The sequence below is a fragment of the Eptatretus burgeri genome, unplaced genomic scaffold (assembly GCF_056783735.1).
Source record: "Eptatretus burgeri isolate ZD-2024b unplaced genomic scaffold, Ebu_testis_v1 Ebu_testis_scaffold_293, whole genome shotgun sequence".
NCBI lineage: Eukaryota > Metazoa > Chordata > Myxini > Myxiniformes > Myxinidae > Eptatretus > Eptatretus burgeri.
Genome location: NW_028222242.1, coordinates 37,712 through 51,374, shown reverse-complemented (window position 1 = coordinate 51,374; position 13,663 = coordinate 37,712). Strand labels below are relative to the sequence as shown.

The window sequence follows — 13,663 nt, the reverse complement described above, 5'->3', positions numbered from 1 at the left end:
ATGGCACATTTCGTACGCAGACAAAATCTTCCCTATTCTGTTGAAGATATTAAACAAATGAATGCTTCATGCCCTGTTTGTGCTGAACTAAAACCCAGATTCTTTGGCGCGGCATCTGGCAGACTGATCAAGGCTACTTCCCCCTTCGAGAGACTAAACATCGACTTCAAAGGGCCCCTGCCCACCGAGACAGACAACAGATACATATTCACCGTTGTTGATGAATATTCAAGGTTCCCTTTCGCGTTTCCGTGCTCGGATATGACCTCGGGCACTGTCGTAAAATGTCTGTCTGACGTCTTCGCTATGTTTGGGAGACCTTCGTACATACATTCAGACAGAGGGCCGTGTTTCATGTCGGCCGGGCTAAAACAATTCCTATTAGAGCACGGCATAGCAACTAGTCGAACGACGGGTTACAACCCACAGGGGAACGGGCAGGTGGAAAGGTATAATGGAGTTATTTGGAAAGCCATAACTCTGGCGCTGAAATCGAGAGGACTGGGCCCCGAGCGATGGGAGGTTGCTCTTCCTGACGCAATGAATTCCATACGCTCTTTGCTCTGCACGTCCACAAATGCCACTCCTCACGAACGTATGTTTACTCACCAACGACGTTATGTTGACAGTCAAACGGTGCCCAACTGGCTGACCCACCCCGGTACAGTGTTCATGAAACGCCCGGTACGACAAAGCAAGTATGAACCGCTGGTGGAGGAGGTTGAACTCATTGACACTAATCCAAAGTATGCTCATGTCAGGCTCCCGGATGGCAGGGAGACCACTGTGTCGGTTCGCCATCTGGCTCCCGCCGGTACTCCTCCCGCCGGTACACCACCTCCTGGCTCTCCTCCTTCTGACATTTCCCCCCCAGGAACTCCGCCAGGCGACGGGGCTGCCGTGTTCCCCCCGAGGGCGATCGAGGAGTCATCCCCGGCACAAGTCGAGGCTCACCAAGAGGATCGGGAGTCTCCCTCAAGTGTAACTGCCGTTTACTCCCGGAGAGGTCGACGAATAAGGCCCCCTCGACGACTCAATCTGTAAAGGGGATTATCGGCATTCTCGCTGCTCATGCTCCTATATGCCCATTATATCATATATCGATGCTCATTTCCATGCTCCTATAACTCAAAATAATCACTGCTTGGCATGTATGCTCCTGTAGATCTATTAGTCCGCGTTGCTTGAAATGTATACTCCTATAGAGCTAAAGCAATCATGGTGTGTAAGATGGGCCCCTAGTTACATTTTAAAGGTGAGGAGAATGTGGTGAATTAACGTGAATCAAGGGACATGACGCGGGATCACATGTTGTGCGTCTCGCGTATAAGGGGATGTCTCTCTGCGGCACGAGTGATTGTCCCCGGGGCATTGCTATTGACATCGGCTGTCCACTTGATGCTCGTTAACTGAAGGTGCTCATTGACTGGTGAGAATGGAGATTATATCGAACTCCGTGCTTACGCGGATTAGTCTGCAATGGTTAACTGCACATGTATACGTTTCTGCTTATGTACTCCTAGCTGAACCTGTATTTCCTGGTGTGTCCACAGAAGCGGCTCCAATCAAATGGAATAAAGCCTAAACTCTGAAGGTTCATCTCTCGCTCTCATTTCAATGAATCTTCCTGCCTTCAAACTCATTGATGAATCTCCCTGCTTACAAACTCATTGATGAATCTCCCTGCCCACAAACTCATTTAAGAATCTCCCTGCCCACAAACTCATTTAAGAATCTCCCTGCCCTCAAACTCATTGATGAATCTCCATACCTTCAAACTCATTGATGAATCTCCATGCCTTCAAACTCATTGATGAATCTCCATGCCTTCAAACTCATTGATGAATCTCCATGCCTTCAAACTCATTAATGAATCTCCATGCCCTCAAACTCATTGATGAATCTCCCTGCTCACAAACTCATTGATGAATCTCCCTGCCCTCAAACTCATTGATGAATCTCCCTGCCAACAAACTCATTGATGAATCTCCCTGCCAACAAACTCGTTGATGAATCTCCCTGCCTGCAAACTCATTCATGAATCTCCCTGCCTTTAAACTCATTGATGAATCTCCCTGCCGACAAACTCATTGATGAATCTCTCGGCCGACAAACTCATTGTGAATCTCCCTGCCTTCAAACTCATTGATGAATCTCCATGCCTACAAATTCATTGATGAATCTCCCTGCCTCCAAATTCATTGAGCAATCTCCCTGTGGACAAACTCATTGATGAATCTCCCTGCCTTCAAACTCATTGATGAATCTCCATGCCTACAAATTCATTGATGAATCTCCCTGCCTCCAAATTCATTGAGCAATCTCCCTCAGGACAAACTCATTGATGAATCTCTCTGCCTACAAACTCATTGTGAATCTCCCTGCCTTCAAACTCATTGATGAATATCCCTGCCTACAAACTTATTGATGAACCTCCCTGCCTACAAATTCATTGAGCAATCTCCCTGAGGACAAACTCATTGATGAATCTCCCTGCCTTCAAACTCATTGTGTGTGAACTTTCCTCACATGAAGTTGTTTTGCATTGATTTGAAAGAACAAAGGCAGTTCTTTCTGACAGTTTTATAATGTCGTTGCAGAACATGACATGAGTTTCCTGCATCCTTGTGCTTTATCAAAACACACATTTTCACATTTATGAAAACACCGTGATGATTAATCTTTATTTAGCCTTCATTGGTGTTTAAGTTGGAAGAAAAGTAGTTCAGGGCCGTGAGCTTTCTTCCTTCTTTCAAAACAAACTTCTTTCGGTGAGCTCTGAACCATGATCACATGAATGTAAAATAAACAATTTCACCTTTTTATCAGTTTGTTACCTGAAAAGCTTTTTCATTCCATTAAAGGTTTGGACAGGTGAATGACCAACAACAGCACATGATAAATAATTCTGAGGAGATGCTCATTTGCAGAAATCTCACGTTTGTGAGGAATATTCCATGACCACACCATCACAAATGGATTTGCTGATCACAAAGTTACAGAAAAAAAATTCAAGCCCATACACAAGCTTCTTCCATATTTAAAAAACAAATGGATACAATATAAACAATAACTTTTTTTACTGATTTACTCACCTGTAGTTCAGTATGAGCAATCTCCACAGCAACAATGTTGTGGTTCTGATGTTGTTCACCCATGCACATGACGCACATCAAGCTCCCATCATCCTTACAATAGAGTTGGATTGGCTTTTCATGATCAATGCATCTTAATTCCTCAATCTTCATTCCAGGATCCACCAGTTTGTGCCCTTTCTGTTGATGAGGCTTCACGTGTTGCACACAGCAGAGGATCTCACAAGGTACACACCTCTTGGCTGCCTCTCTATTACAAACCTCACAGTAACTATCAGTGCCCCCTGATTTCACTCGTTCCTTAACTTTCATACCACCATGTTCTGCATCTCGGACCTCAACCCTCAACCCAACCTCTCTCTTTTTCAACTTAATCTTTTCTACTAAGTTAGCAACGGTCACATTCTTCTTGAGTTTTGGTTTTTGTGGAAAAACCTCACGGCAATTTGGACAAACACAGCCTGTGTCTTCTCCCTTGCTCTCCCAAGATGTCTCGATACACACAAGGCAAAACGAGTGGCCGCATGGCAAAGCAGTCGGCTCATTGTAGAGTTCAAAGCACACTGGGCATGTGAGTTCATCCAAACTATCTCCAATGTCGGAGCAAGAAGACGCCATCTCCTTGGGGTCAGAAAAGAGTGTGAAGCAGAGTTGAATTGAAGCCTAAAAATAGACTGAAAATTAGAAAAACTTGAAGGAATGAAAGACCAAGCATACAGTATTTAAAACACAAAGAACAATTAGGTTTGAAACAATCATTCGGGATATCAATTGAAAAACTAGAAACTGAAGAAGCCAATCAGAAGGTGCACCCAAAACGCATCCCAAACACAGGGAAAATAACGGAGCACCAAGATTCTGATGACAATGTACTTGTGTCAAGAAACACAGAAACAAAGATGACTGTGATTTCATGAGTGCATCATCTGATCTGATATATCACGGAATGAGAGTTTGAATAAAACAAAGCTCTAAAGCATTGGCTCTGAACCTGGGGGGGCGTGAGTAATTTCCAGAGGGGGTGCGAACCCGGAGAAAAAGTAGGAATTTCTCTAATTATTTTTGGAATTCTCTTTACAAGTGTTTGCGTATAGGTGGGGTGCATATATATATATATATATATATATATATATATATATATATATATATATATATATATATATATATATATAGTTACGGCTGTGGAAATTCGCATTTCACCATAAAGGGTCCTCAAGTGAGATATATCGATAAGTCCATGTGTAGTTAGCCCAAACCCGTTGTATAGAGGGAATATATGTGATCCATTCGGGCTGCAATTCTTCAGTTAGCCGTTTTTCTTTTGTTGTCGTTATTTTGGTGCAAGAACAACAATGAACATCGCCACAACCAACTTCTCAACGATCACACCATTCACGACACGACGCCAACAATCACGCCATTCACATCACGACGCCACCTTCCACAACTACGCTTCCACCATCTTCGCCACTCGCCATTCAACGAGCACCGTGCGGTCACGATCTCCACGGGATGGATGAAAGTAGCGGAGTGGCAGCAGCAACAAGGGTGTGAAGGGGCATCTCCCACCCAAAACTCCCGCTTAAATATCTCCCGCTAAGATCTCCCGCCAAGATCTCCCGCCCAAAACACCCGCGCAAATATCTCCCGCCCCAATCTTCATTCCCTCGTCGTACGGTGCATGGAGAAGAAAACCAACAATGCCTGTGGGGTTTTCCCGCCATTTTTCCCCGCACTTGGTGAGAAAGGGGGAGGGGTGACGCGTCCTCTCACGATTGGCGGCTGCACGGTGTGACGCGGCCAGGGGAGAGGAACGCCCCCCTTCGAGGCATTTTCTGGAAGCGTCTCGAAGGAAGGAGGAGCCGAGAACGGGGCGGGGCATGGGCGGAGCGAAGGGCGGAGCCCGACCCTACAAAAGGGTGGGCATGGAGAGTCCCTGTTCCCTTGTCCCTGAAGGAGAATTGTCGAGAGTTGTGGAGAGTCACTGGTCGGTTGTCCCTGTTCCCTTGTCCCTGAATGAGAATTGTCGAGAGTTGTTGGAGAGTCCCTGCTTATGGTTCGTTCGTTCGGGTCTGGTCGTGGTCGGGTGAAGGTCGTGGAGTTACTGGTATCTGGTGATTGTTCCTGGTCGGAGGGTCGAGCGGAGACGGTGCAGTCCCGAGAACCCGCTAGTGGGATGGAGCACCTGCCATTACTGCCCCCCCCCCGTCCGCACCGAGATAGTGGTGAAAACCCGGTCCATTCCCCCAAAACCCCGTCCGAGCTGTCGGGCGGACGACACGTGCAGGCGCGAGGCACGAGCCCAGTGGACCACGCCGGAGGGACTCGGAGTTGCGGTCGCCAAGGGCTGGACGATGCGCTCAGGGAAGTCGCGACTTCCTTTTCTTTTGGGGTTTTGTGTAAATGTCTGTGGGTGGTGCCAGTCTGGAGAAGTAGAACTGTTTTAAGTGTTGCCGTGTGAATTGCCTTATTCGGTTGTAGATCTGCGTTGGTTCTTTGCTTGTGTTTCTTTACGGTGATTGTAAATACATGTATTACTTTTATTGTAACCCTGTGACTGTAATATATGTGCCTTCCGTGCTTCCGTATTAAATGTGCTTGTCCGATTGTTCCCCGTTTTGCTTCGTCTTTTCCTTTTATTGAATCTCCATTTTGCATCATGTAAGGGATTACTAGTGGGTTTTAACACCCGATAAGTAATCTGAACCGTCGAGGTCGACGATAACTCTGCTCAGTTTTCCCTGCAGCACAGAACGAGCCGCTTAAGCGGTTCGTGTCCGAAGTCGACCTGCGGCGAGGTACGATCGCCCGGTCGACCACTCGCGCAGGTACTTAGGTAGGTCGAATTTGGCGAGCAACCCTATCCTGGGCGGGTGGGAAATTGGCACGATTGTGGTGAGGTGAAACCCTCACCCGTGACTGGCTCCTGGCGGTAGTTCCCGGAGGGTCACGACTGAATTGCACGTTCGGTGGGCGAAGCGGCCGCTATTGGTTAAACGTGGTCGTTCGCACACCGGTGGGGCGCAACATTGGTGTCCGGGAGTGAGATTCGAATCCAGCCCGCCTCCAAGCTAAATTTACGGGAATCGGTTCAGGGGTGAGTGGAGCGACTCCCGATTCCCTCCAAATTACGAGCAATTTAAATTTAATCCGCTTACGTGAAATAAGATGGCATTTCAAAGCGAGCGGGTGCCGGGGGTGATAAATACGTGTAATAATATAGAATCCATGGCCCGGGATGGTACTTCTTGTAATGTCAATCCGTGGGGGAGCTCACCCTATTCTGAGCACGAACTTTGCCGGCAAATGGAGTCGCAAGATGGCGGCGCGGCCGCACTTCCGAGCGGCACGAGGCGTGGGCAGGCGGCTATTTTTAGCGCAACGAATGGCACGACACGAGGCGAGTGCTCCAAACAACTGTTTCAAACCACGTGGGCATGGCAGGCGAGGCAGGCGGACATTGGCGGGCTTCGGAAACAATTGGAGAAAGAATGGAAAACCGAGCTCAAAAAGAAACAAAAGAAACACGATTTGGAAATAAAACAACTGAAGGAAGAGGTAAGATCAGGCAATCAGGAAAGAGAAAGCCGAGAACGGAAGATAAAAGAGGAGAGGGACAGCTGGAGGAAAGGCCGGAGGAATTGCTGGAAAAGTCAGAACAGTTCGAAGAACTGCAGGGAGAAATGAGGGAGGAAGTAGAAAAGAAAACAAAGCGAGAAAAGGAAAAAGGCAAACAAGATGGGGAATTGGTGCTGCTGAAGCGAGAGGTAAGGACAGGCCAGATTAAACGAGAAACCCTGGAAAGGGAAATAGAAATGGGAAAGAAATATCAGGAAGACCTAAAGGAATCAAGGGAGAGAGAATACGCAAGAGGTGAGAAGATGAGAAAGATGATAGACGAATTGAGGAAGAGAAGGGATAAAATGAGTGAAGAAGCATGCAATTTGGAAGAGGAACTATTGGAAAAAAACTTCTGAGATACTGAAGCACAAAGCCAAAGAAAGAGGATTACAAAACGAAGTGGAAAAGTTAAATGAGGAAAGGAAGAGAACGGAAAATGAAACGTTGAGGAAACACACTTTACAGATCGAACAATTAGAAGCCAAAGCAAGGTCGGAGTGCACGGAAATGAGAAAAGAATTAGAAAAGAAAGCTTCTGAGTTACAGAAACACCAAAACAAAGAGACGGAATTACAAAACGAGTTGAGGATGGTGAGAGAAGAAAGAACGACAGAGGAGAATGAAACGTTAAGGAACCACACTGTACAGATCGAACAGCTGGAAGCGAAGGCCAGATTGCAGAATGAGGAACAAGAGAGACAGTGGAATAAAAAACAAAAAGAGTATGAATTTGAAACTGAACGACAAAAGGAAAAGAATAGGTTGGAAAATGAGGAGAAAGTGAAGGAGCAAGGAATAAAGCAGGAAGGAGAAATCAGGCGATTGAAGGAGACAACGAGATTGGAGAAAGAAGAACGAGAGGAACAATGGAATAGAAAACAACAAGAACATGAAGCCGAGGTTAACCAATTGAAGGAAACTATGAGGTTGGAGAATGATGGACAGGGGGTGAAAGAAATTAAAAAAGAAAGACAAGAACAATTGAAAAAGAAAGCAAGGTTGAGGTATGCAGAGATAATGAAAGAACGACGAACGAAACAGGAAAAGGACGAAGCCAATTGAAAGAAACGATGACATTGGAGGCTGAAAAGCGTGAGAGACTGTGGGATGGAAAACAAAAACAAAATGAGGTTGAAATTAATGAACTCAAGGAGAGAGTAAAATTGAAGTCCAGAGAGATGGAAAAACTCCGGAGGGAGAACGAACAGCTAATGGGGCTCAGAGAGGAAGAACGACTCCAATGGGAAGGAAAATGGAACCAGGAAGAAACAGAAAAAAGGACCAAGGAAAGAAAATGTACAGAGACACGGGAGATAGAGGGTGAATTGGACCGGGTTGGGGACGAGCACACACACATTGAGGTAGTGGAGGACCATGAGGGGGAGCTGGCGGACTGCCTCGGGACCCGGTGCGGGCAGCTGGGTGGCCTTCTTCGGGAACGGAGGGAGACACTATTCTCCCTTGAAGCTGATCTCGACCAGGTGAGTTCGGTCGTGTCGAGTGAGTTCGAGGGGGCAAGTGCTGTGGACAGGTGGACGAGCAGCTTGGGGGGCGGGAGGATATGGAGGGCCCAGAACCCCTTGTAGTGGCACTAATCCCCAGTGTGAATGTTCCTGTGTGTGTGTTCACGAGTGTGGCAAAATGTGTGCTGCAACGCACGCAGAGCGTGGATGAAAGGCGTTGTGTGAAAGGGACCGCGTGTGTGAGTGGAGTGGTGTGCGAGGTTGCGAGTGAGCAGAGGTACGTGCTTCCCAGCACGCCGTGTGTGGATGAGGCACCACGTGTGCGAGTGTCACCGCGTGTGCGAGTGAACGGCCGAGTGCAAGGGAGACCGTGTGTGTGAGAGAGCGGTACGTGAGGGAGATGACGGTCGGCATGCGGGAGCACGCAGCCGCATCTCCCGGTGTGAACGTAATGGAATGGAGTGTGAGCGTCGCGACACGCAGGTGTGCGTGGGTCGAATGGCGATGGAGACGACGGCGACAGATGGACAGAGGCCGGGTAGCGGCCGTAGCTATTTTGAGCACCGTGCTGGGTTTGCACGGCAGCGAGCGCAAGGTCCGTGCTGTGGTATTCACAAGGCTGCCACGTGCGCGGCTACGGGAGTGAAACCCGGTCCGGAAACGAGCGCGGTGAATGTTGCCGATCCCGAGACGGACAAAAGCCAGGCTGGGTAGACGGATTTGGATCGGATGGGTACTCCAGGCGGGCGCATGTGTGAAACTCTACGTGGCCTGCGCAGGGTGTTCTGTTCGCAGAGCGCACTGCGCAGGTTACAGACGGGCAGAGCACATGTGTTCGAGTGGGGAGCCCCTCGAAGTGCGAGGTTTGCCTTTGGGGCGCGCAGGGTGACTTCCTGGCTGCACGTGTGGTTGAAATCCGGCAGGAGGGGTTGAATCCCTGCCGGATGGTGCCGTCCGGAGGGACGAGGGACACGTGCAGCTGCCATGACGTCACGGGCAGGTACAAAGTGCGTGAGCTGCGAGTTTCCGCGCTGGTGCTGCGAAAAATTTGAAAAAAAAAAATCGAGAACAAGAGCAAGCCTGGTCTTCTGGTCTACAGACCAACAGAAGAAATGGGAGTTGTCATTCAATCGAACATCTGTTCTGGTGTCTTCATCCAGATGGCTGATGACAATAATGACATTAATGAGGAGACACTGGATGGGAAACACACCACCCATGCCACAACTCTGGTTCTGTATCAACGGGGGCAATTTGGGCCATTACCAAATCGCACGCCGATAGCTGACCATTCTCAGAGGAGGAGATCTCTCGACAGCACAATCATGCTACAATCTTTGCAACAGTTCAGCGCATACGGCAAAAAGCCAAGTGTTGTAGATTTTGTGGAAAAGGCACATGGGAACTGGTTACAGTACTTAGAACCTGTCCACACATCAGCATGTATGGTAGATCTGACTTGGGCATTGTGTTGGCTTTGCCCTACCAAACTATTTGATATCAGCATCCCCTCGAATCATCTAGTGATCCCAGCGAACAGAAAGTACCTGGCTGGAGTGGCTTCCATTCAATGGTGTCCTGTGCGACTTCAAGTAACACTGTTGTTGGATATTGTCCAATGATTGAAGGCTCTCCCACTGAGTACAGCACAATCTATACAGTGATGAAAACCGCACAACAGGTGATGGCAAGCCCAGGGCAGAAGACCGTCGTGCTCACATTTGACCTCGCCATCTACGTCAAGGCAAAAGAGATCCAGTGGAGAGTGCCGGATGAGTTCTATATGTAGTATAATCCATTCTCATTCCATCCATGTAGATCATGTCAAATTTGAGCGACGAGTTAGGAAAATACAGTCGTTTAAATCAACCCACCTCTCAACCTTGTTCTCATATTGGTGTGAAAACTTGATTTGACCCACGATACAAAATGGCCTGAAGAAAAAAACGTAAACCACAATTCGAAGTGACACCCACCGTAGAAATGCTCCAGAGAGGTTGGTGTCACAGAATATGTCAACAAACATTGGATGTGGTGTGGGTTGAGAAAGACCTTTTTCCCCTGGGTCTTGCTCCTGGTCTACTAGATTAATGAACCTTTGAAGTGCACACACAAACATCTATTGTCTTCTTACAAAACACGGACTATCCATGCTTTCAGGAAGTTATGCACAAACTCGACCCACCCAGAGGGTGGGAGCTCTGTGGTGGGAGGAGGAGAGAGGGGAAGGGGTGGGGTAGGAGGCCGGGGGGGGGGGGGGGGGGTAGTGGGATGAGGGAGGGGAGGGACGGGGTCGGTGGGACCCGGCGTTTCTGGTACCTTTGTTGGTAAATAATTAAATATTGAGTGTTCAGTTAAAAATTTCTAATTGTTGCGGAATAATATTGTTTAAAATATTTCCCAAACATTGAGAAATATTTAAATGAGAAAAGTTTGTTTTGTAAATATCATCGTTGGTTTCGTTTTCGTGAGAACACAAACCTCAGGTCCATTCCTTGTGTGGTTCAAACTTTTGAGTGAAATAAAATCAATCATGTCAACGTTATTGTTGATGTTGTTGTTATTTGTTTAATTGATTGGAAATAAAATGTCCAAATAGTTAATCAAAACATTGTTCGTGGTTGTTGAAATAAAAATATAAATTATTACTTTACATTTTCACAAAACTTTCTTTACCCACATGAAACACAATAACAAATATCTCCATCACCCCGAACACTTTCTTTAAGGTTTCAGTAAAACATGTAAAACATATATTTATAACCACCGGAATAGTTTGTATATTACAGCGATAAACATTAAAAACCCAAAACTCACAAAACCTACACACACCTGCACAGGTGAAACGATGACAGGTTATGGAACAAACAAGAAACGTTCACAGCTTCGACTCACCTGGAATGAAGAAGAGGAAGAATTTCACAAACAGATCTTCAGTTGTTTTGAATCATTTCTTAGAATTTTAATTCACAAATCGAAATGGGAGTTGGCAATCTGTAACAACACAATCCCAAATGTTAAAAGGGAGAATGGCTCAGTGTCCCTTCAGGTTTAGAAACATCGAGATGAGTTCATCATGTTACCTGAGCAAGGTGCACTGAGCGAGAGATAAGAAAGGTATAAAGACCGGATTTCCTTTAATAATTAAAAAGGATTATCGACCGATATATATATATATATATATATATATATATATATATATATTTATATATATATATATATATATATATATATATATATATATATATATATATATATATATATATATATATATATATATATATATATATTGAGAACCAATAACGGAAGGGTCTTCACTCCGATCGAGGATACTGAAGAGGGAGGCAGGTATTACTGATTTATTTCAAGTGCCGGCAATAACTCACCTCTTTACGAAGGACACTGAACGATGTGTAAGGTCCACCAACGATCAGTGCTTGTCGATATGTGTCCCGTGACTAATTGACGTCTATCCGATGGTTTCCTCACACATCGAAGTTTCATCCCGCATGTGAAACACCAGGGTGGTAGTTTACAGCTGGGTCACGATCCGAACCCACGACCTTGATCTCCATCGCTCAGAGCCGAGTGCACACACCTCACACCTGACCTGGCAATCTGGGTTTCCCTTCTCTCAAGACTGCAAGGGTAGTTGTGTAATTTATATTCACGGGAGGGCACACAGGTAGCAAACTTACCTTTGAGCTTCACAATCTGGGTTCCATCACCGAACGGGTTATAAAGTTCCGGATTGGTTCATCACAAATAGCATGTTGTTTTGTAAAGTTTGCTCTCCCTCACTTGGACGGTAACCTGGAGTGTGTTCCATTCCCAATTAGCTTGTTGAGAGCTCGTCAAATGGTTTACAGGTTTTCACGAATACGAAATCAATGTGAATGAATCTGTGGTCAAAACACCAAAACCAACAATTTCACAACTAAAACAACAACCTCCTTTACAAAGCTCTTGGTGTCTTTACACTTGTTTTCACAAAGATTGTAAAATTACAACAACTTTTAACAAAACACTCAACAACACAAAACACTCAACAACACAAACCTCACCGTTCAGTCCAACATGGTCACGTGATCGTTTGTTTTCTCATGGAATCCATTTGTTTGGAAATGAAATCAATCAAATTACAAATTGTATTAATTGATACGTCACATGTGCAAATGGAAATTACTTAATTTTTCAATAATCTATCAGACCTGTCATGAATAAAAGGGGCCACAGGGGAACTCTCAGTTGTGGGAGAGAAATGGAGCTGGAGCTGGAGCTGGAGCTGGAGCAGGAGCTGGAGCAGGAGCAGGAGCAGGAGCAGGAGCAGGAGCAGGAGCAAGAAGAGGAAGCACACATAATCTATCAAATGAGATCTGAGCAACTATCGAGTTGATTGATGTCCTGGGCAAGCGTGGAGGAAATATAACCACGTGTGCTGCCATTTCAAGAAATGGTGTCATCTCCCATCATGCCACCATCGACACATAGAACACAGCATGGCTGCTGACGTTCCTATATTCAATTGATGAAAGTCAGAGTGAGAGAGAGAGAGAGAGAGAGAGAGAGAGAGAGAGAGAGAGAGAGAGATAGAGATAGAGATAGAGATAGAGATAGAGATAGAGATAGAGATAGAGATAGAGATAGAGAGAGAGAGAGAGAGAGAGAGAGAGAGAGAGAGAGAGAGAGAGAGAGAGAGAGAGAGAGAGAGAGACAGAGAGAGAGAGAGAGAGAGAGAGAGAGAGAGAGAGAGAGAGAGAGAGAAGGGCTGGAAGGGCCACAGCTGATAAACTCTGTCCTCGTTTGGAGCAATGTCAGCTTCCACCACCATGCACTTGGCCGAGGGTGGTTTGAAGCTCCTGCATTCCTCTCAATGGTATTCCTCCCACTCCACTCTACCTTCCTGAACCCCACACAGGAGTGTTATTTCCCCACTTGCCACTAGAAAATGTTTGACCGTAATTCCCATTAGAAAGCAACGCTTCTCCAGACCATGGAGGAGGCATGTCAAGACATCACTGCAGATTCATGCCATGGGTGGCTCAAGGTGCTTTCTTCGAGAAAGAAAACATTCTCTTTGATATCGATGAGAACATGTTGCCTGACAGAAATCAGAGGTGTACGTTGAAATATGTTCCTGTAAAATCCCTTTTTTGTTCAAAAGGTTTGTTTTCATTGTAAGTACAACAAAGTATGATGTTATGTACAAGATTTCAGTGATGCCTGGGATCATCTGGGGCCAAGTCTCCTGAAAACAACAAGGAAGAGAAATACACACTTACAGGTAACATGTGTGGTCACATGACAATTTACAATCAAGTCAGAAGAGTAAACAGGTAGGAACGGGATGAAGACAAGAATGAAATGGGTTCAACATTCCGATGATTATATTTTGAATTTCCTGCACCTTTGTGAAATGGTTGATCACGTGATCTTTTGATGTGATGACAAATGTATCATTTTGATGGGAATTCTTGATTTCGA

The 13,663-nt window shown here is 45.9% G+C and overlaps 1 protein-coding gene across 3 annotated transcripts; it reads right to left on the bottom strand.

Moving 5' to 3' along the window:
• Window positions 1-2,786: 2,786 nt before the first annotated feature.
• On the bottom strand, window positions 2,787-12,417 carry LOC147007342 (E3 ubiquitin-protein ligase TRIM8-like). 3 transcript variants are annotated; one of them, XM_085867297.1, is made up of 3 exons: window positions 11,566-11,867; window positions 11,075-11,173; window positions 2,787-3,716 (listed from the first exon to the last, which is right to left on the bottom strand). In XM_085867297.1, the coding sequence occupies exon 3, from the start codon at window positions 3,711-3,713 to the stop codon at window positions 3,012-3,014; it is 702 nt and encodes a 233-aa protein (XP_085723423.1). In that variant the 5' UTR covers window positions 3,714-3,716; window positions 11,075-11,173; window positions 11,566-11,867; the 3' UTR covers window positions 2,787-3,011. The 3 variants fall into 3 exon arrangements, with proteins under 3 accessions (XP_085723423.1, XP_085723422.1, XP_085723421.1); XM_085867296.1 differs by lacking the exon at window positions 11,566-11,867 and adding an exon at window positions 11,878-12,417 and having other exon boundaries at window positions 2,997-3,758; XM_085867295.1 differs by having other exon boundaries at window positions 2,997-3,758; window positions 11,566-11,865.
• Window positions 12,418-13,663: the final 1,246 nt, after the last annotated feature.

Excerpts from the sequence above, each read along its gene's own strand:
- LOC147007342 (XM_085867296.1), bottom strand. The coding sequence starts at position 3,713 with ATGGCGTCTTCTTGCTCCGACATTGGAGATAGTTTGGATGAACTCACA.